Source organism: Ovis canadensis, chromosome 16 (assembly GCF_042477335.2).
Source record: "Ovis canadensis isolate MfBH-ARS-UI-01 breed Bighorn chromosome 16, ARS-UI_OviCan_v2, whole genome shotgun sequence".
NCBI classification, from domain to species: Eukaryota; Metazoa; Chordata; class Mammalia; order Artiodactyla; family Bovidae; genus Ovis; species Ovis canadensis.
In genome coordinates this window covers 50473295-50495802 of record NC_091260.1, presented here as the reverse complement: position 1 = coordinate 50495802, position 22508 = coordinate 50473295, and the positions used below count along the sequence as shown (strand labels likewise).

General features: G+C 34.5%; 1 protein-coding gene across 4 annotated transcripts in view; it reads left to right on the top strand.

Moving 5' to 3' along the window:
* NIPBL (NIPBL cohesin loading factor) overlaps window positions 1-22508 on the top strand; it is a 198226-nt gene that overhangs the window by 122833 nt on the left and 52885 nt on the right. For all 4 annotated transcript variants that reach the window (XM_069555864.1, XM_069555860.1, XM_069555862.1 and 1 more), the window contains 8 exons: window positions 8368-8550; window positions 13170-13367; window positions 13596-13667; window positions 13764-13853; window positions 15445-15548; window positions 18541-18627; window positions 21006-21237; window positions 22088-22239. In XM_069555864.1, coding sequence (XP_069411965.1) covers window positions 8368-8550; window positions 13170-13367; window positions 13596-13667; window positions 13764-13853; window positions 15445-15548; window positions 18541-18627; window positions 21006-21237; window positions 22088-22239 — 1118 coding nt within the window. The remainder of the gene's footprint in view (window positions 1-8367; window positions 8551-13169; window positions 13368-13595; window positions 13668-13763; window positions 13854-15444; window positions 15549-18540; window positions 18628-21005; window positions 21238-22087; window positions 22240-22508) is intronic.

Here is a 22508-nt window from a genome sequence, read left to right as displayed (position 1 = left end):
GGCAGTAGGAAAAAGCACTATAAGTTTAAAGAAGTTAACCATTTGGCTAATTAAGAGAACAATGTGGAAGAAGTAAGGTGAGAGTAGATTAGTTAAAAATTGTTTTACAGCCATTGGTAGTAATAACATAATCAGAAAATATGCCATTTCTAGAGTGTTAGAAAATGTCTTTGTAGAATGCTATAAAATAAGTGTTGCTAATTCTCTGTGTATTTAGCTTAGGGTAATAGTAATTAGTTGAGTAACTAATAAGCTGATCAGATTGATTCAGATATCAGTATGTGAGTTTTGTTGTGCTCTATTTCACATTTTCTGGTTTCTTCATGATCTTAAACATGTTAAATAGTTGTTTTGAACTAAATATTCTGAAGTTTGGTTTGCTAAGTGTATAACAGTATCACTTTTCAAAAATGGTTAAATTCATAGCATCTACTTTCTCTTCTCTCTTACCTTTCACATCGTTGTTGATCAATCGCTCAGTCATGTCCAACTCTTTGCGACCCCATGGACTGAAGCACACCAGGCTTTCCTGTCCTTCACCAACTCCTGGAGCTCGCTCAAACTCATGTTCATCGAGTCAGTGATGCCATCCAACCATCTCATCCTCTGTTAGCCCCTTTTTCTGCCTTCAGTCTTTCCCAGCTTCAGGGTCTTTTCCAGTGAGTTGGCTCTTTGCATCAGGTGGCCAAACTATTGGAAGCTTCAGCTTCAGCATCAGTCCTTCCAGTGAATATTCAGGGTTGATTTCCTTTAGGATTGACTGGTTTGATCTCCTTGCTGTCCAAGGGACTCTCAGGTGTCTTCTCCAACACCATAGTTTGAAGACACCTTTGACATAGACATAGTAACTGTCTCTTAGAAGATTTTCTTTCTAGTGTCTTTCCCCTTCCAGGCCATCCTACAAATCACTGCTATAATAACTTTTCTAAAGTACATTCTGATTCTCTCCCTCCTTAAAAAGACTGTTACATCTGAACCTTACCTACTTTTTCTCCCTATTGAATATCATGCTGTCCAGAGCAGGCACAGCTGGAATGCTCCTGAATGGCCTCCAACTCCTAGTTCTAGGCCCCTGTCCTCCATCCTCCACCTCACTCCACCACATTGCTGTGAAAACCCACTGTGATCATGAAATATCTTCTAGCCATTCACAAATAATCATTGACCTTTTTCTTGTTTCCATAAAATATAGCTTCTATTTCTTTAGGAAAATTCACCTCTTAAGTTAGTATAATGTTAGCATTTGTTTTGTTCAACTCCTGATACAGTTATCTTTTACAAATGTACAGTGTGTATAATTGTCATTTTGCATTCTCTTTTCTTTACATTCACTATCTCTGTTCTATCATCATTCATAATTATCTCTAATGTGATTTACTGTGGTCCCCTATTGTTGGACATTTTGATGTTACAATAGATAAAACTGTTCTAAACATCTTTCTTCATAGAGCTTTTTGTTGTGTTATATTCAAATTTCCTTGGGATAAATTTCCAAAAGTGGTATAAATGGATTGAAAGATTCGAACACCGTTTTCTGTTATATATTCTACACTATTAGCAGAATCTGAGTGTCCACCTTTCAACTAATTGCAAGCACACTTACAGAATTCAGAAGGAAAGCATAAATCATTTTATATCATTTTAAAACAGTCTTATGCATAGCAGTTAACTCCTAAAGGCATTGCCATATAAACATAGTGGAGAATTTGATCTTTTCAATAGCGATCATGAGTCAAGAAAGTTATCTTGTTAAACAATGATGGATATGATGCTTCCCTTATATCTCAGTTGATTAAAAAAATCCGTCTGCAATGCAGGAGACCTGGGTTCAATTCCTGAGTCGGAAAGATCCGCTGGAGAAGGAATAGGCTACGCTCCAGTATACTTGGGCTTCCCTGGTGGCCCAGCTGATAAAGAATCCGCCTGCAATACAGGAGACCTGGATTGGGAAGATCCCCTGGAGAAGGGAAAAACTACCCACTCCAGTATTCTGGCCTGGAAAATTCCATGGACTGTATATATCGTCCATGGGGTTGCAGAGAGTTGGACATGACTGAGTGACTTTCACTTTCATGGTACTTTTTAGAAATATTTACATAAAAAATAAAAGTAATTTCTGAATAATCCAAGGTTTTATTGTAACATGGCTTCAAAACAGTAACATGGGCTACTTTTATATCAGACTTATAAACATAGATAATTAAGCTCTCTGATACAAGATAGTGAATATTGTATCAACTTAGAATGGGTAAAATCAATTTGAGTATAGTATTCAAATTATTGTTTATTTTTCACTGAACCTATAGTTTAAGAAACGATGGGCTAGGAATTCCTGAGGAGTCCAGTGGTTAGGACTCCATGCTTCCACTGCAGGGGGCACAGGTTTGATCTCTCGTCAGGGAACTAAAATCCCACAAGCTGTAGCATGGCCAAAAAAAAACTGGGTGGATTAACTTAGAAGAACCCTTTCCATCTATATTTTTTTCTGTCTTTATGGTTTGAAAACTTTCAAACTCCTTTGATTGTGAACTAAGGTAAGAAAGAAAATGCATGTTGTGATCTAATACACATATACATACACAACACCTACCTTTATTACTGGCACGTTTTCTCTTTCATTTTAAGCACATTGCTAGTTAAGAGCTACAAAACTGACTCAACAACTTGCTCATGGGTCACAATAGGCAACTTGAAAATTGCCAGCTAAAATTTAAAGGGAGACTTGCTAGTTATCAGTTTAACACTAATCTTTATGTAATGATTATATAATGATTCACATTAGTTTCAGGATGGTCTTCTCAAATACCGTCAGAAAGAGAATAGCTTCAGATTTGACCCTGATGACCCCCCATAGTCACAAATGAATGGTCTTTCTTTATATATATATATATATATTTTTTTTTTTTTAATTTTGTAATCCTGAATAAGTTTCTAGCTAATGCTTGGGATTTCTGCCTCTTTACCAAAATTATGACAACTTTAGACCTGATTATCTCATACTTTTTATCCTAAACCATTACAAAAAAGCAAACCCTTCAGTAGTATCTTTCTCCTAGTTTGCTGTTACTCTCTCCAAATAATTAGTAAAATAAATAAGACACGTCAAAGTTCTTCCTCTAAGGTCAGCTGTGACCTCAAAACTTTTCCTCATCAGTGTCCCTACATTTGCTTTGAATTTTGGTTCCTAGCACACAATCTTCATCTTTACCCCTGTTCTGCATCAGGTTAGGTAACCTTGTGGCTGCCTCTGGAAGGAACATTTCATGTCCTGGTCTCATAGTTGAACCCCACACTTTTCCAGCTTCTCTTCACATTGCCTCCCTTTGTTTCTATGGCCCAAGTGTTAACTTTTTTCATGGATATGTCATTAGCATTTCATACTCTTTGGATGTTTTTTCTATCAGTGGTGGTTTCAAATTAAAAAGTTGGCTTGCGTTTAGAAACCGTTTGCACCAAAAAATATGTCTTCAAACCATATTAACACAGGATTCCAGGAAGGGCAGATTGACAGCCTGCACTGCTCAACTTTTTTTTTTTTTTCTTTTTCTTCTTTTTACCCCTGATTGAAGTAAAAGATCCATTTATAGTTCAGTTCAATTCAGTTCAGTTGGTCAGTCATGTCTGACTCTTTGCAACCCTGTGAACCACAGCACACCAGGCCTCCCTGTCCATCACCGACTGCCAGAGTCCACTCAAACCCATGTCCATTGAGTCGATGATGCCATTCAACCATTTCATCCGCCGTTATCCCCTTCTCCTCCTGTCCTCAATCTTTCCCAACATCAGGGTCTTTTCAAATGAGTCAGCTCTTTGCATCACGTGGCCAAAGTATTAGAGTTTCAGCTTCAGCATCAGTCCTTCCAATGAACACCCAGGACTGACCTGCTTTAGGATAGACTGGTTTGAAATCCTTGTAGTCCAAGGGACTCTCAAGAGTCTTCTCCAACACCACAGTTCAAAAACATCAATTCTTTGGTGCTCAGCTTTCTTTATAGTCCCAACTCTCACATCCATACATGACCACTGGAAAAACGATAGCTTTGACTAGATGGGCCTCTGTTGGCAAAGCAATGTCTTTTCTTTTTAATATGCTATCTAGGTTGGTCATAACTTTCCTTTCAAGGAGTAAGCATCTTTTAATTTCATGGCTACAATCACCATCTGCAGTGATTTTGGAGCCCAAGAAATAAAGTCAGCCACTGTTTCCACTGTTTCCCCATCGATTTGCCATGAAGTGATGGGACCTGATGCCATGATCTTAGTTTTCTGAATGTTGAGCTTTAAGCCAACTTTTTCACTCTCTTTCACTTTCATCAAGAGGCTCTTTAGTTCTTTTTCACTATCTGCCATAAGGGTGGTGTCATCTGCATATCTGAGGTGATTGATATTTCTGGCAATCTTGATTCCAGCTTGTGCTTCATTCAGCCCAGCGTTTCTCATGATGTACTCTGCATAAAAGTTAAATAAGCAGGGTGACAATATACAGCCTTGACATACTCCTTTTCCTATTTGGAACCAGTCTGTTGTTCCATGTCCAGTTCTAACTGTTGTTTCCTGACCTGCATATAGGTTTCTCAAGAGGCAGGTATGGTGGTCTGGTATTCCCATCTCTTTCAGAATTTTCCACAGTTGATTGTGATCCACACAGTCAAAGGCTTCAAGAAAGCAGGAATAGATGTTTTTCTGGAACTCTCTTGCTTTTTCGATGATCCAGTGGATGTTGGCAATTAGATCTCTAGTTCCTCTGCCTTTTCTAAAACCAGCTTCAACATCTGGAAGTTCACGGTTCACGTATTGCTGAAGCCTGGCTTGGAGAATTTTGAGCATTACTTTACTAGCGTGTGAGATGAATGCAACTGTTGTGGTAGTTTGAGCATTCTTTGGCATTGCCTTTCTTTGGGATTGGAATGAAAACTGACCTTTTCCAGTCCTGTGGCCACTGCTGAGTTTTCCAAATTTGCTGACATATTGAGTGCAGCACCTTCACAGCATCATCTTTCATGGTACTCCTCAGTAATATTGGTAGGTTACTGGAGCTACATTTTGCCTACCTAAAATGTTTTTTATGACATAAAATTTTGAGGTTTATATGAGTTTTCTGGTTTGTTTCTACATTGTTTCTGGCTTCCATTGTCTGAAACGCCAATCCTAAAGAGTCCATTGATTGGGGTTGTTTATTTTAATCTCAGGATTGTTTCCCCATTTAGAAAAAACATACATAACGCAGTGTTAATTATTAAATTAGTGACTTTTGGGGACTTTTAATCTTTTGATAACTTCTCATTTTAATAATCTGGTAAGTGTCCTAGTGTGAGTGATTTATGCTAGGAATTCAAGAGTGCTAAAATGTAGCACACGTAGAAGTATATTTATTCTTTAGCTTTAATAGAGCCAGAAAATAAAGATGCACTATATCCAATGGAATATCCATCTACAGAAGTATGGTGCCTCACCAAATTAACTACATGGCACTATCAAGCCAGTAACTTAAAATTTTGTGGTGATTCAAATAACCTAATTTAAAGCATAAAGTCGTTGGCATGAGAGAAAAGAGGTGAGAAAGATGATCATAAAGGACCTGCAGTCTCAGGGTTTTAAGAACAAATAACAACAATAATCTGTAAAATCATCAACATATTAAGATGCAGCCAGTGAAACATTGTTTTTACATTATTAAAGGACTGTTTTCTAATTCAGGTAAACGATCATAACCAAATATGTTCTAGCAATCATTTACAGTACTCACTGTTTATTCATTTCTGTTAAAACTGAGTCAGTTATCCAGTCTTCAGTGTAATAAAGATTCTGGCATAGAAATGTCAAGCATTTTATTGCCTACCCTACATAATCAAGGGACCTTGCTGAGTCAATTTCTAAAGTGTTTGATGAAAAGGAAGAAATACAGAAAATACATAGATCTATGAAGTAGATATATCTGTTCAAAAGGAGGAAGTCCACTTCTGGAGGACAGTACATTGAGAGACATTGACCATTGCTGGATCTTTCTTTTTTTAGTTGGATGATCTTTAGAAATGAAACACGAAGTCTTTAAATTGTGTTGCTGTATCAGCTTTATGCAGAAGTTAAAATGATGTACAGAATAGTAGAACTCTTAAGTCTGATAGTATTATTTTTAATTTAAGGAATTAGAAATGGTAAACTACAATGAATAATCTTTGTTACCTGCTTTGTCAGATATAAGGTATAAATTTTCTGTGTTTCGCTATTGTGATTTTTTTTTTTTTTCCTCAAGAAAAAATGAAGAGAGCAAAGTCCCTGTTCTTGGGATATAATGAACCATTGTAAAGATAGAGCAAGTACCCATATATATCTTAACCCTTGATTATTTATTGTGTATTTATCTCCAGAATAATTCTATGATATTTTACCAAGTCAGCATATCTTTATGAATGGAAATTTTAATCTTAAGTAGAACATAACAGGCAAATTTGCTTCTTCAGAAAATCTCATGGTGAACTAAAAGCCAGATACTTTTTGGATTATCCATATTTATAAATCCCCAAAAGTTATAATGTTTCATGTAGTACAAAAAGAAAGAATTTCCATCTTTAAAAAATTTGGAGCTGTCTTCATTTGTATAAAATACAGCAATTCCGAAACTATACAGGTGGTACATCTGTAAGTGAACATAAGAAATTGTGAACCACCGAGTCAGAAATCACTTAACTGACCATTTCATATACATACTTAATATTATAGATCATGCAGAAAGGGGAAAGTATATACTGGATGACATGATTCTTCCATCAAAAAACCACCTATTTAGTGAGGTGTTCAGAGCATTAAGAACTTGTAAATGAGATGAAGAGTATGTTCACCTTGGCACTGAAGATAATGATGATCCAAAACTGAAGTTGATTTTTTTTTTTTTACCTCTACTAATATTCTAGAAAGTGAACCTCACTAATATAATACAGTTAAATTAAGAAAGAGCAAAGGAATAGTACATGATTTGAAAATGACATATATAAATTAAGTTCAGCATTAGTATGTCACGATTCTAAGCAATGAAGTCTTTGGGATTTTACTAGTCATGAGTTTTACATCTTTGTTGGGTAAATTGTTGCTATTCATGTATATGGACGAATAGAAGTTATCAGTTGCTGAAATAACTCCTTCTTCATGATGAATAAAAGGATTATTTGTCATTTGAGACTGATAGTTTATGTTTCATCTTCTTAAATTATTAGTGTTGTATATTCTTGTGATGTTTAAATTGTCTTAACCAGTACCTATTTATTTTGGGAATGATTTATATTTAATCTTTACATAAGCACTATTATCATTTGAATGTTATGGTCTTAATGTTGATTATAGTTACTAATATTCCTGCTGTAAACCACTAAGGTACTCTTTGCTCCCAGTTCTTAAAATTTAGGTAAGACATCATTTTTATACTTCCAGTCAAAGATTTACATGGGTAAGTAAAGTAAGTTAAAATTGTCATCTTTAGTAGTCATCAAGGACAAATTATCCTGAGTAAATAACTTTTGCTAGTTCTACTTTATTTTTAAGCTCTCAACAGGATGTTAAGGATTGATTTCTTCTTAGCAGCTATTTGTATGTTTGTGTATATGTGTGTAGGATTAAATAGTATATATTATGTTAATAGTCTAATAGTATTCTTTATTCTTTCATGGAAAAATATGAGTTTATTTCATAACAGATTTGAATTTACCCTTTTCAGCTGACATATTTTAAAATGCTTTTTTCTATTTATCTTGCCTTTCATGTTCCTGTTATCTTCAGTTAAACACATGTTTTGGTTTAGCGGTTGGAGGAAAATTTCTGTAATAGTAAAGGTATTACTGTGCCTCTCATAGACAAAGATAGGTAAAAGCATATGAAATCTTGTCCCAGACACGATACACAACCACCAAGATCATATAGAAGAGAATGAGGTGACAGGTATCCTCTCCAGCTCTTAACATTTATATTGAGGGATATAATTACTTTCAAACTAACTGCTCCAGAACTCTAAAACAAATTTGAGTGCTACCAAGAATGTGAGGTATACACCCTACTACAGATACACCTGAAAATGCAAGTGGGTCTCAGTCAATGCAAACAAATGAAGGTGCTGATTATATCAAAAATTGATAATATAACTACCCTTTATTGCTATGATAGCAAGTATCTATTTTAAAAGTTGTTTATGATGATAATATGTATAGAAACTGCATTATCAGTTTAGGGTTAAGACTAGTTATAAATAATGGATGTGTTTTATTAAAATACAAGTGTAACTTAGAAAACTTACATAATTAATATTTCATTTTGTGTTTTAACAGTTAAAATTTCCCTTTTATCTTCAGATTTATGTTTTTTCTTACCTTTTATTAATAGGTAGTATAGATCAATCAGTGTTAAAAGAATTACCCCCCGAACTCCTGGCAGAAATTGAATCCACCATGCCACTTTGTGAACGTGTGAAAATGAATAAACGCAAGCGTAGCACAGTTAATGAAAAACCAAAATATGCTGAAATCAGTTCAGATGAAGATAATGATAGTGATGAAACTTTTGAATGTAAGTATCAAATAAGTTTATTATTACTTTAGAATTAAAAAGCAGATTGATGTATTTGTTTCATTTATAATTTTTTGGGTTAGCAAGAGAACAGTGATCTTAATAAATAGTATAGCAAGTTTTTACTTTATACTTAAAATATGTGTGAAAGATGAGATCAGTTGGCACCAAGAAAAAAATTTTTTAATGAGTTATAATTAGTGTCAGATAACACAGGTATGTTTCTGTATGCATTTAGCAAACATTTGTTGAGCTCCCACTATATCTTAGGCAGTGAGAATAAAAATATAGCAAGTATGTGACCCCATCTTTGAAGAATCTTCAGTCTAATGGGGGAAGTATGTAAATAGTTGAAGTACAGTGAGGAGTACAGCAATGATGATAGTAAATCCAGGGTGCTGTGGGAGCACATTGGATTAATTGGATTGGCATCAAAATTATACTGGGGTTCAGAGCGCGCTTACTGGAAGAGGTGACACTAGAGTCTTGAAGGACACGTAGGAGATAGCCAGATGAAGAAATATTTTAAACCATACTATCACTAAATTATGAATGGATTAGCCACATTGCCAGTTATCTGTGTGGTTTGGACCTGGCTTCTCCTTTTTGCCCAGCTGTGTCCTGGAATTCCTCCCTTGTTTCACTGTTTTCCAGAGCTGGCTTCTTCACTACACAGCTACCTCTCTACAACACTGTGATCACCTGTCTTTGCACTAGACTTGCTATACCTCGCCTGTCTTCCTACTGGTCCACTGAAAAAGTTCTTCTCTTTTATCCCTATCTTCCTTCTACTGGAGCAAGAGAATTGAGCCTAGCCAAGAGGGGTCAGCAACCTTGTTTGACTTAAACGGCATTCAGTGGAAACAGACTATGGGAGATCTTCACTTGTGTGCCAACTGACTTAGTCATTATGACCAAAAGAAGTGGGAAGACCACCAGTGTGTTCTACCTTTTCCACCTAGTATCTGTAGATTGAGGTGTGACAAGCAAGGGCAGGAAGGACAGATGCATGCTGCCATTTTAAAATGTATTATTGTTGATGGAAGCCCTTCACCTCCAAAGTTTTTGATCAATGTTCATTTACTCTGATCTTCTCAATATTGTGAGTTCTTGAGCTATGAACAGTAGACTATGAATACTGAACAACTCTGAATACAGTTTTAAAATTGAAATAAAATACAGCAAAATTAACCTGACATTTAATTATATGTATAATTGTTATTGTATTATAATGAGATGTATTTATATGCAGTATATTTCAATGGCTAAAGCTAATACGTTTTTATTATAATTAAATATTTTGTTTATATGGGAACATATGGTCTGGAAAGGGAGAGGAGAAAGGCGATCTGGTGGCCCAGAAACTCACTGCCCTTTATATACATACCTCTGTTTCACTTTCCCTCTCTTCCCCTAATACCCCGTCCATTTCTAAAGGGAATAACTAAAGAGTTCCTTAATTGCAGACTGATTTCAAGTCACACTTCAACTCCAGTTAATTGAGAGTGGCTGCCTGCATTGCTAAGCTGATGAGAATTCTGAAGCTACCTCACAGTCAAGTAAAAAGGGTGGCAAAATCAGAAAAGCCCATCAAATGGAAAACAGAAGAGAGAGCCTCACATGCCCCATGTTTGTTGTCATTGCAGCCTCTGTTCTCTTCTTTGCTTTCTATGATGAGAGATGGTGTCTCATGGGAGTACATATTTCATCTTAAAAGCCATGGACCTCATATATATGTCTGAGGATATTGAAAGCTGATATTAGTTAGGGAACCTGAGCTTCAACTTCTGCTTGGGAAAAGGGGAGTGTCTCTGGGTTTTTCAGGAGATCTTAGAATAGCTTCCTGGTTTTGGGGGTTTATTTCTGTACAAGTAACTAGAAAAGTTGACTCTCTGGCCACTGATTTGAGTGATGAAAGAATTCCAATTCTTAGCTGTCATAATTGTCATTATACCATAGCAAAAAATTAGTAAAATGGGGGTACAGTACAAAATGTGAAACTATTATGAGAACATAAGTGACAAGCATTATGCTGCTTTGAGGGAGAGAGATGTTTATGAAACAAAATTTTATTGCAGTTCAATCAAATTGGTTTCCTAAAAATCTAAAACTAAGGAAATAGTTTTGTTGAAAAATAAGGGGAACTATTAAGGGTTAACTTTAAAAGTTGGGTCACACAGATATGGATAGTCATGTACAATTATAAAGTCACTTGGTTGCAGGGGAAGAAGGAGGGGAGATCTAAGATGCTAAAGGGGCACATGGGTGAAATTTAGAAAGGGAGCGTGGAAAACGTATTTTACACACCCGATTGAGTTCTTCCCATACTTTTTCCAAGATAACAAATGATATAAGAATGGACAGATTAATCATAGTAAATTGGGGTCTTGATAGAACCTTGTTTCTATATACACTGTTTCATAGAAGTTGAATTTTTTCCCCTTAATTTGCCATTCTGTTTTTTTTCCAACTTGCTTAGATTAATGGATATGAAACAGAAATTTCCAAGAGCTATAAAAATACAATATTATTGTTGTTGTTTAGTTACTCAGTCATGTCCATCTCTTTGTGACCCCATGGACTGCTGCATACCAGGCTTCCCTGTCTTTCAGCATAGTATATCTACTTGCTAACTATAAAGTTTTTCAAGCATTTCCTACTCATAGAATTGAAGGCTTGAAATATATTCTTATGAAATTAAATAAAAGCTCTTAAGTCATATTTGAGATTAAAGAATACTACTTTCTGAATGAACTCGCTTGTTAATTATCATTCTTCAAAGTAAGTATTTCAGTACTTTTTGAAAAAATATTTAGTGAATGCTATACATAAGCAAAAGGCTTCCCAGGTGGCACTAGTGGTAAAAAACTCTCCTGCCAGTACAGGAGATGTAAGAGACACGGGTTCGATCCCTGGGTCGGGAGCATCCCCTGGAGAAGAGCACAGCAACCCACTCCAGTATTCTTTCCTGGAGAATCCCATGGACAGAGGAGCCTGGTGGGCTATAATCCATGGGGACACAAAGAGTTGGACACAACTTGAAGTAACTGAGCACGCATAGACATTGCTTATCCACACACAAGACATTGGCACAGCTGTAGATAGAGTACATGAACCAAAGATTGGCATCCTTAAATATTAGCCAAGTAGAGGACTAGGGTGGAGAAGGCAATGGCATCCCACTCCAGTACTCTTGCCTGGAAAATCCCATTGATGGAGGAGCCTGGAAGGCTGCAGTCCATGCGGTCACTGAGGGTCAGACACGACTGAGCGACTTCACTTTCACTTTTCACTTTAATGCATTGGAGGGGGAAATGGCAACCCACTCCAGTGTTCTTGCCTGGAGAATCCCAGGGACTGGGGAGCCTGGTGGGCTGCCATCTATGGGGTTGCACAGAGTCAGACACGACTGAAGTGACTTAGCACCAGAGGACTAGGGACTCAAGCAACAGTTTCATGTGAAGAACTTGGGTATTGGGGATAGTTAAGGATTTAAAATAGAAGCAAGTCACAAGATAAGCAAAGGAGTCAGGTTCAGGACCACAGACTAGAAAGTAATTCACTGTCAGCAACAAGTGGTCACTTCAACAACCAGTGTATGATCACAGGATGTAGAACACATCAGTTCTCTATCCTGGTTTTAACTTGGTATTGTTATATCCTAGAACAGATGTGCTAAATATTTTTCGCTTGTATTCCTTCCGAGTCTTGCTGGACAGACATTTTTAATCAGTCTTTCTTGCTGAAATATGGTGCTTTGTCTCAGGGCTCAGAATTATTCTCAACATTATGCTCTGGGCAGCTACTACCGGTTGATCAGAGTTGATGTGTCAGATGAAATCTGTTTGCCAGTTCTGCCTAGAGGCTCCTGTCAGTACTGGTGATTTTAGCAGAATGCTTATACCTCTGGAAGGATGGGGAAGGGATTGAAGGTAACATACATAAATATGCTTATCTAGCATGCATAAACTTAAAAGCTATCTTTTTGGGTTTAAGCAAGTATATTGTTGGAGAACTGAATTCAGTGTGTGGGTATTTACAACTATACAGGTGTATTCTGTCTTTGTATTGGTAGCTCGTGATCAAGTCTGTTGAATTTATAGCTATGTTGTGGGCTTAACTTGGCTGTTAATTGATAGTATACATGGTTACCCACATTCTGTAACAGTTGCTCAAAAGTTTACTTTTCCTCCAAACCCCACTTCCCACCAGCAATCCAAATGTTTTAAAGTGTTTCTGGTTTTTATCCAATTCTAGATAAAGTTTGTTTTACATGCCTTAATTAATCCTGAGTTTTAGATATTATTGATTCACCAAATATCTCTTTAAAATGAGCAGTGTGATTTAATTCCCAGAATATTCCTATCTATATTCATTAGCAAACCAAGTTCATGTAAAATTTTCTAAATCTAGATAAATGCTAAAATAAGTGATACCATTTCTGTACCATAATTTATATTTCTGGTTAATCAGAATGACTCAGAATTTCCTAGTCTCACACAAATGAAGATTGCACCCCGCCCCCCCCGCCTGCCGCCCAATGTGGTTCATTTTTAAAGTACAAGTTTTAATAGTCTTTTAAGTGAGGTAAATTATTTGTCATGGGGATTTGCTTCTAGCCTCTAGGAAACGACATAAAAAAGATGATGATAAAGCTTGGGAATATGAAGAGCGTGACAGAAGAAGCTCTGGGGATCATAGGAGAAGTGGCCACTCTCATGAAGGAAGAAGGAGTTCAGGTGGTGGTCGTTATCGAAACCGAAGCCCATCAGATTCTGACATGGAAGATTATTCTCCTCCTCCCAGCCTTAGTGAGGGTAATTCATCAGTGTCAATGGATTTCTTACATAAGCTGATGTTAAACTTAAGGTCTTAACTTTGAAGAATTTTTATACCTTTTTATGAGCTAATTTTTAATCAAGACAAAAATTTGTATTAGCAGTGATTATTGTTCAAGTTTTTAATTAATGTTCAGGAAGAAAGTAGACATAGAAGTATTTTAGGTTGTTATTACTGCATTTCAGTATTTCTTTTTGTTCATTTAGTCGCTAGAAAAATGAAGAAAAAAGAAAAACAGAAGAAGCGGAAAGCTTATGAACCAAAACTAACACCCGAAGGTAACGTTTTAGTTTGTCTTTATTCATAGTCATCAATTTCAGTTTTCTACTTGGAATGTAGAAGATTAAGTTTTGAATTTTTTTCTTCCTTTGCAGAAATGATGGATTCTTCAACTTTTAAGAGATTCACAGCCTCAATAGAGAATATTTTGGATAACTTAGAAGATATGGATTTTACTGCTTTTGGTAAAATCATTTAAAATATATTTATTTACCTCTAAATATAAACTCAATTTAAAATATATTTATTTACCTGTTTGTTAAGCTTTCTGCCAGTTATTCTAGTAGATTCAGAGGGATGATCTGTGCTCTTAAGAAATTGAAACCTAGTGTGGCATCAAATCTAGTCTGTGTTACCAAATAACTGAAAATGTTGGTATAAAATTCAAATGTTAAATTAGTTTAGTACTGATAGTGTTTTAGGAGTCCTGAGAGTACAGCTACCATAGTAAATTAGAATAATTAGGGAAGCCTTTATGCAGATGAAACTTGAGTAGGCCCTAGAGAAGAAGGGTACTAATAAAAGATGCAGAAATGAGAACCTGCTTAACTTATTCTAAAAGACAATATTTATTGAATAATTATTGCTTGTCAGTAGTATGTTAAGTGCTAGAGATGCAAACGTAAATACCCCAGCCCCAGGTTTACGTATGTATTACGTACATATTCTGTATCCAATGTGGGAAACAAAATTGTAAAGCAATTAGAATACGTAGGGTTAATGTAATGTTGTGTTACATTTATAATAATATATATGGGTCATACCTACAGACATAAAAAATGTGAGGTTTATTTTTTTTTAAAGCTGCTTACATTGTTTAGAGCTGCTCTCAACAGTTTTATGCCACTTTCAGTAGATACAAACACTAGTGCCTAATTTATACAAAAACTAGATGGAGTACAGTAATCCTAGTATGAGTACATATGTTTAAAAATGCATTAAAAGGTATATTACCTTTATTTTAAAAGTATTTGTTTTTGTGACAGTTACTTGTGTAAGTATCATTAATGCTTTCCCTGATAACTTAGAATATCCACTTCATCATTTCTAAAACTTTAGAATTGTGTGCTGGAAAACTGTCTTCCATGTCACTTAAGATCCCAACAAGAAGTCATATGACATTCTCAGATTAAGATAATTTGAGTAGTTACTTACAAAGAGACCAAGATTACAAAGATAGGGGCAGAATAGAGCGGAAACCCAAAGTTAACAGTCTTGGAACTGTTACCACCCCTGTCCCCAAAGGAGCAAGGGTAAAGAGAAGTCAATAGAACTCAGTCAATAGGAAAAGAAAAAGTTTTAGAATAGGTTGCCTTGCAAAAACAAGTGTTCTTTTGGTCAGAGGACATGAGCAGCTTGAGGAGACCTTGCAAGGAAGGAGTCAGGAATATAAACACCCTGACCTCACTCTCCTTCTCTTTGATCTTCTGACAGGGCATCCCACTGGCTGAACCCAAACAGAAGCCAGAGGGCATGGGAGACTGTTGATGTAGTCCATACAGGTCAGCCTGCTGGGGCAGAAAGTTTGCTTGAGAAGGGTCATAAAGTAGTAAACATAAGATATATATCTCCTCTTCCCATCTTAGTCAGAAGTCTAATTGTAATCTTTGTCCTCTTTTATTCAGGGTTTGCTTGAGGTTTACAGAGGCCTCCTAGGATATTATTTTTGTTTGTTTACGTCTATTTGTATATATGCAGAAATTTTATTAACTAAAGCTAACTATTTTTGAGCTATTTGTTTTACCTAAACTATGTATGTTTGAATTGGTTTTTCAGGTGATGATGATGAAATTCCTCAGGAACTGCTCTTAGGAAAACATCAGCTTAATGAACTTGGCAGTGAATCTGCTAAAATTAAAGCAATGGGTATAATGGATAAGGTATCTCACTAAAGTAAAATTTATAAATTTACTTACTATCTCATGTTTGAAATTAAAAGTTTTAAAGGTAAATTTCAAAGTTTATATAAAGTAAGTAATGATGAAAAGACAATTCATTGTTTCTTTCTGAGAATCTGACAATTATTTCTTTAAAAAATGACAAGGCTTGAATCAAAGGCATATTCTGCAGATTATTCTAAAGAAAAATCATATTTTGCATTCAAAGCGACACAGTCCTGGATTTTTTGTCACTGTTTGTTTTTTCATTGTCCCAAATATTTAAAGTATTTAAATGCAGAAATACACTAAATTTTTCTTTGACATTTCCTTTTAGTCATTTACATTGATTGAAAGAGTTAAGCCATGGTTTTAACACAGTAATTGTTGGGGGGGGGGGGTTGGTTTATTTTATTAAAGTATAGTTGATTTACAATGTTGTGTTACTTTCTGCTGTACAACAGAGTGATTCAGTTATACATCTGTAAACATTCTTTTCCATTATAGTTTATCACAGGATATTGAAAATGGTTCCTGGTATTATACCTTGTTCTTATACGTCCTACATTAATAGCTTGCATCTGACAATCCCAAACTCCTAATCCTTCCCTCCCCTACCACCTCTCCCCCCGTGGCAGCCACAAATCTATTCTCTGTGTCTGTTAACACATTAATTGTTAATAAGTACAGAATCTCATTGTTGTAGGCTTCATAATAATTTCTGTGGGTTGTCTTTCCTATGAGCTGTCTGTTGCCAAGTAGTCTCATTGCACTAATGGAATAACAGAAATTTTTTTCCTTAATAATACTTCAAACAGTAGTGACAACATCAACGATTAGCTTCCCATAATCTTTATGATCCAGCAGTCACCTCCTAAACTACGGCATGCTTACTGTGCAAATACAGTCCAAAAAATCCTCTTCTCTCTTAATCAGCCTCCTCTTTTACAAAATTTTCTACTTAGTCTGTAATGTAAAGATAATGATTTGTTCTCCAAGCATAGTAAAAGATTTAATGAAAGATTATATTTATCTGAAGAATTTGTTTTCTCAAAAATTAAACTTATTTATTTAGTTTTAAAGTAAACTGGGAAATATTTTAATATTCTCTCCAAAGTTAGAATATAATCAGTTATTCATTTGTATTCATTTATATTAGTTTCAGGAGTTCAGTGTAACAATTCAATATTTGTGTGTATTGGAAAAGGATACAAAGCAAATCTAGTTAATATCATGGCCACACACAGTTACAGTTGCATTATTTTTTTTTATAAGAACTTTAAGTTCTATTCTCTCGACAACTTGGAGACATAAACCATAGTATTGTTACCTATATTCATCATGCCTTGCATTACATTCCCAGGACTGACTTATAACTGGAAATTTTTACCTTTTGACCACCTTCATCTACTTTACCCATCCCCACTTCACACCTTTAGCAACCACCAACCTGTTCCTTGTATTTGTAAATTCTTTTTTTTCTTAAGATTCCATATACAGGTGAGATCATATGGCATTTGTTTTTCTCTGTCTGACTTATTTCTGTTAGAATCATGCCATCAAGGTCCATGCATACTGTTGCAGATGACAAGATTTCCTTCTTTTCATGGCTAAATACACACACACACACACACACACCACATTTTCTTTATCTATTCATCTATGAATGGACACGTTTGTTGCTTCCATGTCTTGACTGTTATAAATATTGCTACAGTAAAAATGGGAATGCATGTATCTTACAAAGTTAGTGCTTTTGTTTTCTTCAGATATGTACCTAGAGGTGGAATCACTTGATTATGACAGATTGGTTGTAACTTTTTAAAGAACCCTCTATACTGGTTTTCCATAGTGGCAGCACCAATTCACATTCCCACTGACAGTGCCAGAAGTTTCGTGAGTTAGGATTTTAAAGCTATACAGACATTTCACATGATTACCCAAGAATTAATGTACTATTGGTTCACATTGATATTACTGTGTGCAGTGAGGAATGTATGGATTTATTTTGTATATACAAATATGGCATCAGTTTTCCGAAGTGCCAATGCCCCCTTTAGGTTTTATGTCATAAGTTCTATAGTGTTTCTATTTCAAAAATATATATAATGTTTCTATTAGCTAGTGTTCTATTAGCTAGCTATTTCAAAAAAGTCCATTTACTGAGTATTTTCAAAGCATGGATGATATACCAAAAGTTTCAGTGGTTTAATCTATTGTGAAATTATCTAAAACAATATATTTGGGGGAAATTTTTTCTATACACCAGTATGTAAAGTGAAGTCGCTCAGTCGTGTCTGACTCTGCAACCCCATGGACTGTAGCCTATCAGGCTCTTCCATCCATGGGATTCTTCAAGCAAGAGTACTGGAGTGGGTTGCCATATCCTTCTCCAACACCAGTATATAAATAAAGAAAATATACCTGATGTCACTTACTCTTTTGATCCTCCCATATTACTTTTCTGACTGATTCCATTGAGAGTCCTAGCTACATGATAGGGAGACTTAGTCAAAGGAATGGGTAATAGTTGCTTCCTGGTAGAACCTCTACAATGACTACTAATTTTTTAAATACAGAAAACATTATTTGTAAAAAATCAAATAGGTGTTTTTAAAAATAAAAAATCAACAGATGAAATATTTAGAGAGAGTATGTGTGGGTGCCTCTGTGATCGTATGCATGTCAGTGTCACTTTCACAGAGCAGAGGGCCAGAACAAATTCCGTCTTAACTAGCTGTATGGTAGGATTTGCGTTAGAAACATACGTATATGCCCATTCCGTTTGCTGTTCTTTCAAAAATAAATAAGTAATTCTCTACATAATTCAGATCTGAGTGGAGGAGCTAAGTGAGAAATTTTTATTTTTCTACTCTTTGAGCGAGTATTAATGCTATATAATCCATAAACTAAGGGGAATAATTGTACAGAATATTTCTTGAATAATTTACTATGTTTACCAATGATTGATAAAATAATTTTTGCTTTTGTTTAGCTTTCCACTGACAAAACTGTGAAAGTCCTAAATATCTTGGAAAAGAATATTCAAGATGGGTCAAAGCTCTCTACTTTGTTAAATCATGTAAGTTTAAGATCTGTATTGTTAATTTTACTCTATTAAATTATACAGTTTTTCATAAGCAACTTTGATTTATAGGGAAAATTCCAAAATTTATTAATTTGAACTTGTTGCTACTGTTTACTAATTCACATTTAGCCTTGCAGTTAGAATTTGATTCTTAGTAGTTCAAAATTAATTTTACACATTATCAGTTGACAGCTTTGATATAAATATGGTGACAGATGTAAATTCATTCAATTCAAAGGATCATTCTTTAATCTTACATTATGCTTTTCCTTTTGTCAGTGGATGAGTCTTTAAAATGTCTTTTCATTTATAAAATGTTGGTAGGAAGTAATTCTTTTTCTTGACCTTCCCTGGAGAACTAAATAGTTGGAAACCATATGGTAATTTCTTAATGTATCCTAAAATGTTGATCCTTATGTATTATATTTATATCTAGCTCAAATGTTTGTTGAAAGGATGTTTCCTCAATTAATTCATGTAACCTGCTTAACAGTGTCTGGTACATTGTAAGTTCTCAATAAATGTTAACTGCAGCTGTCATTACATTTTAGTGTGCTTTATCAAAAGCGGTAGCAACATGGTATAATAATGGTTTATATAAACCAGGGTCTGCTTTCCTAACCTTCATAGCAGACTTTCAAAACTGTATGTGCATTTGAATTGATCCTGGTGTCTCTTTAACAATTAATAAATTCAAATACTAATGCTTATAGGAGTTTAATGTAAGAGATAAGAATTTGGGAATATTTTTAGTGAATGAAATTTATTTTTAAATGACTGATAATAAAAGTAGTATAGAAAATTTTGAAACAGAAAAAGGTCCAATTTTCATCTAGCAAGAAGAACTGGTAGCAAGTATTATTGATAATACTTCATTCTCATGTATACATACATAGTATATATGTTTAGCACATGAGCTGGATTATATCTCGAAATAAATCTCTTGATATATCTTGATTATATCAAGAAAGGAAGTGTTCTTGATGTTTTCAGAAGGCACGGGAGTGCTAAGTGATTTACATGGAATTTAGAAAAGTAATCTCAGGTGGTATTTCTGTGGTTTGTTAAATATATCCATATTTTTCCAATGCCCTTTTAAAATAACTTTTGAATCATATAAACCTAAGGGATTAGAGAAACTATAGTGACAGTATATTGGTTGGCCAAAAAGTTTGTTCAGGTTTTCCCATACGATATTACAAAAACCCAAATGAACTTTTGGGCCAACCCAATACTACATCTTTAGTCTTACAAGGTGTGTGTGTTCGTGTGTGTGTGTGTGTGTGTGTGTGTGTGTGTGTTTAATACTTTAGCAAGAAACTGTGGTAAATAGCAAGAATCTAGAGTTCAAAGTTCTGGAGAACTTGCTGAGTCACTTTTAATGAAATTGTTTTTATTCCTGAAAACCTTAGCACTTTTTAGTGTGTTGCTTTTAAGCCTTAATGTTTGACATGAGTGATGAACCTCCCTAACTGACTATTCCAAATAACAGTTTCAATATCAAAGAAAAGATATTTTATGGTTACTTTTTTTAGTGGATATGTAAGTAGTAAAATGAAAGAAAGCTAGAGATGTGGAGTTTTTTGGCCTTAGTATAAAGCCCTGCTCTGCTTTACATATATTATGCTTTTATTCATTCCTCTTCTCACTGTTATAAGCTTTCAATAGCATGCATATGAAAATATTCCTAGAATATAAAGTCGATATCTTATAACTCAGGATGTGATAGAAGGATTTTCACTTTAAAAGTAAGATTAAAGTCACTTTTTTCCAATTGTAATGCATATTGCTGATGTATAAATTAAAACGTAGTCTATCAGTTGTTGAATTATCTATTTTAGAAAATAAACTGTGTTTTCAGTAGTCTGCGTAATCACCACTTTTTAATCTCAGTTTCAAAAATACGGTGTTGTTGAAAAATAGGTATTAGAAATTATTGAGTCTGTAACATTTTACTTACTTTTAAAATAAGTCTATCCCAGAAGATAAACATAACTAAAACTTTGTTATTGGAATGTCACCTAATGGTGAAATTAGAAAGTAAGAGTACATTATGTTTCAAAACATTAACACAAAAATCATACCTAATATAAGTATTTGTACTTCATTCCTGATATTCTTTAAATAGACCCATATCAAAACTCTTACCAAATTTTCCACTGTGCATGCTCAGTCACTCAGTTATGTCCAACTCTGCAACCCCATGGCATTTTCCAGGCAAGAATATTGAAGTGGGTTGCCATTTCCTACTCTAGGGAATCTTCCCGACACAGAGTTTTACAGTGAAGGTCAAATATATTATAATCTTTAAAAAATATTTTAACCTATAAGTGTGTTTATTTCCATTTCATTAACAATGTGCTGTTTTACAGAATAATGATACCGAAGAAGAAGAAAGGTTATGGAGAGACCTTATTATGGAGAGAGTGACAAAATCAGCAGATGCCTGTCTTACAACTATAAACATCATGACATCCCCTAACATGCCAAAAGCTGTATATATTGAGGATGTAATCGAAAGAGTTATACAATACACTAAATTTCATTTGCAGAATACACTTTATCCTCAGTATGATCCTGTTTACAGATTAGATCCTCATGGAGGTTGGTTTGCCCTTTTATACTGATAATTTTATAGTTTAATATCAAAATTAACCTGTAATATAATTTTGCCATGTTGGTTGGGTCAGAATGCAGTGACTTCAAATGGCACCAAAATTACTAGATTATAAAATTGTAATAAACACTGCCCTTCATTTGACTGGAATATAGAACTTTTTCAGTCTGGTACTTGTTCAGTTATAATTTCTTTAGCAATTGTTTACATATAATAACAAGTAATTTTACTGGTCTGGCAATCTTAGATAATGTTAATATTCGCTTCTGGTTCCATTTAGTACTTCACCCTAATTTTGCCTAAAATATTATCTACAAAGTGGGTTGATTAAAAATGTATATTCTTAGCAGTTATCCTTCAATAAAAAATAAATTAATTAAAAAATGTATATTCTTCCTCTTACTGATAATCTTTATAAATGAGTCAAGTATATTAACATGTTTACATTTGAAGAGAGGAGGGCAAACTTGAATCATGAATATCTAAGTTAATTATCTATTAAATAATTATTTAATTATTGCAAGTTGATTTAAGGGGAATATAATCTTACTATCCTGCTCCAGTCGATGGAAAAGAAAAATAAGAAATAAATTTATATTTAAGATACAAGAATTTAATAGCCATTGAAAATCTGTTCTAACAATGGTGACTTTCTTAGTATTCCCTAGAGAATAATTTTCTCTTCAATAAATAAATAGCTTTTTTTGCCAAGTTTTATATAGGGAAGAAAAAAAAGATGTGTTCTTTTAATTCAGGAAGCAGTTTCATTGCTAGTAGACATTTTTAAAAGTTGACATAAGCCTTGTTTTTTTTTGTTGTTTTTTTTTTTTATTTTAGGAGGCTTATTAAGTTCAAAGGCAAAACGGGCTAAATGTTCTACCCATAAGCAGAGAGTAATAGTAATGCTTTATAATAAAGTTTGTGACATTGTTAGCAGCTTATCAGAACTACTAGAAATACAACTTCTAACAGACACAACAATCCTTCAGGTAAGTTTTTTTTAAGCATTTTCCATATTTCTAGACCAAATAATTCAAGTGTAAAGGACCTAATTGGATTCAGTTTAACCTTGAACACTCAATAATAATACCAGCACTATGTTAATTTTTTCTATTCTGAGTATATTATATCTAAATGGAAGAAGTAAAAGTCTAGGGAAGTTTTAAAAAGAAGCACTTGGGGCAGAAGAAAGGTAAATGTAGTGTAAATTCTAAAATCTAAATTATTTGAAAGTTATATGATCATTTCCTTTAAAATA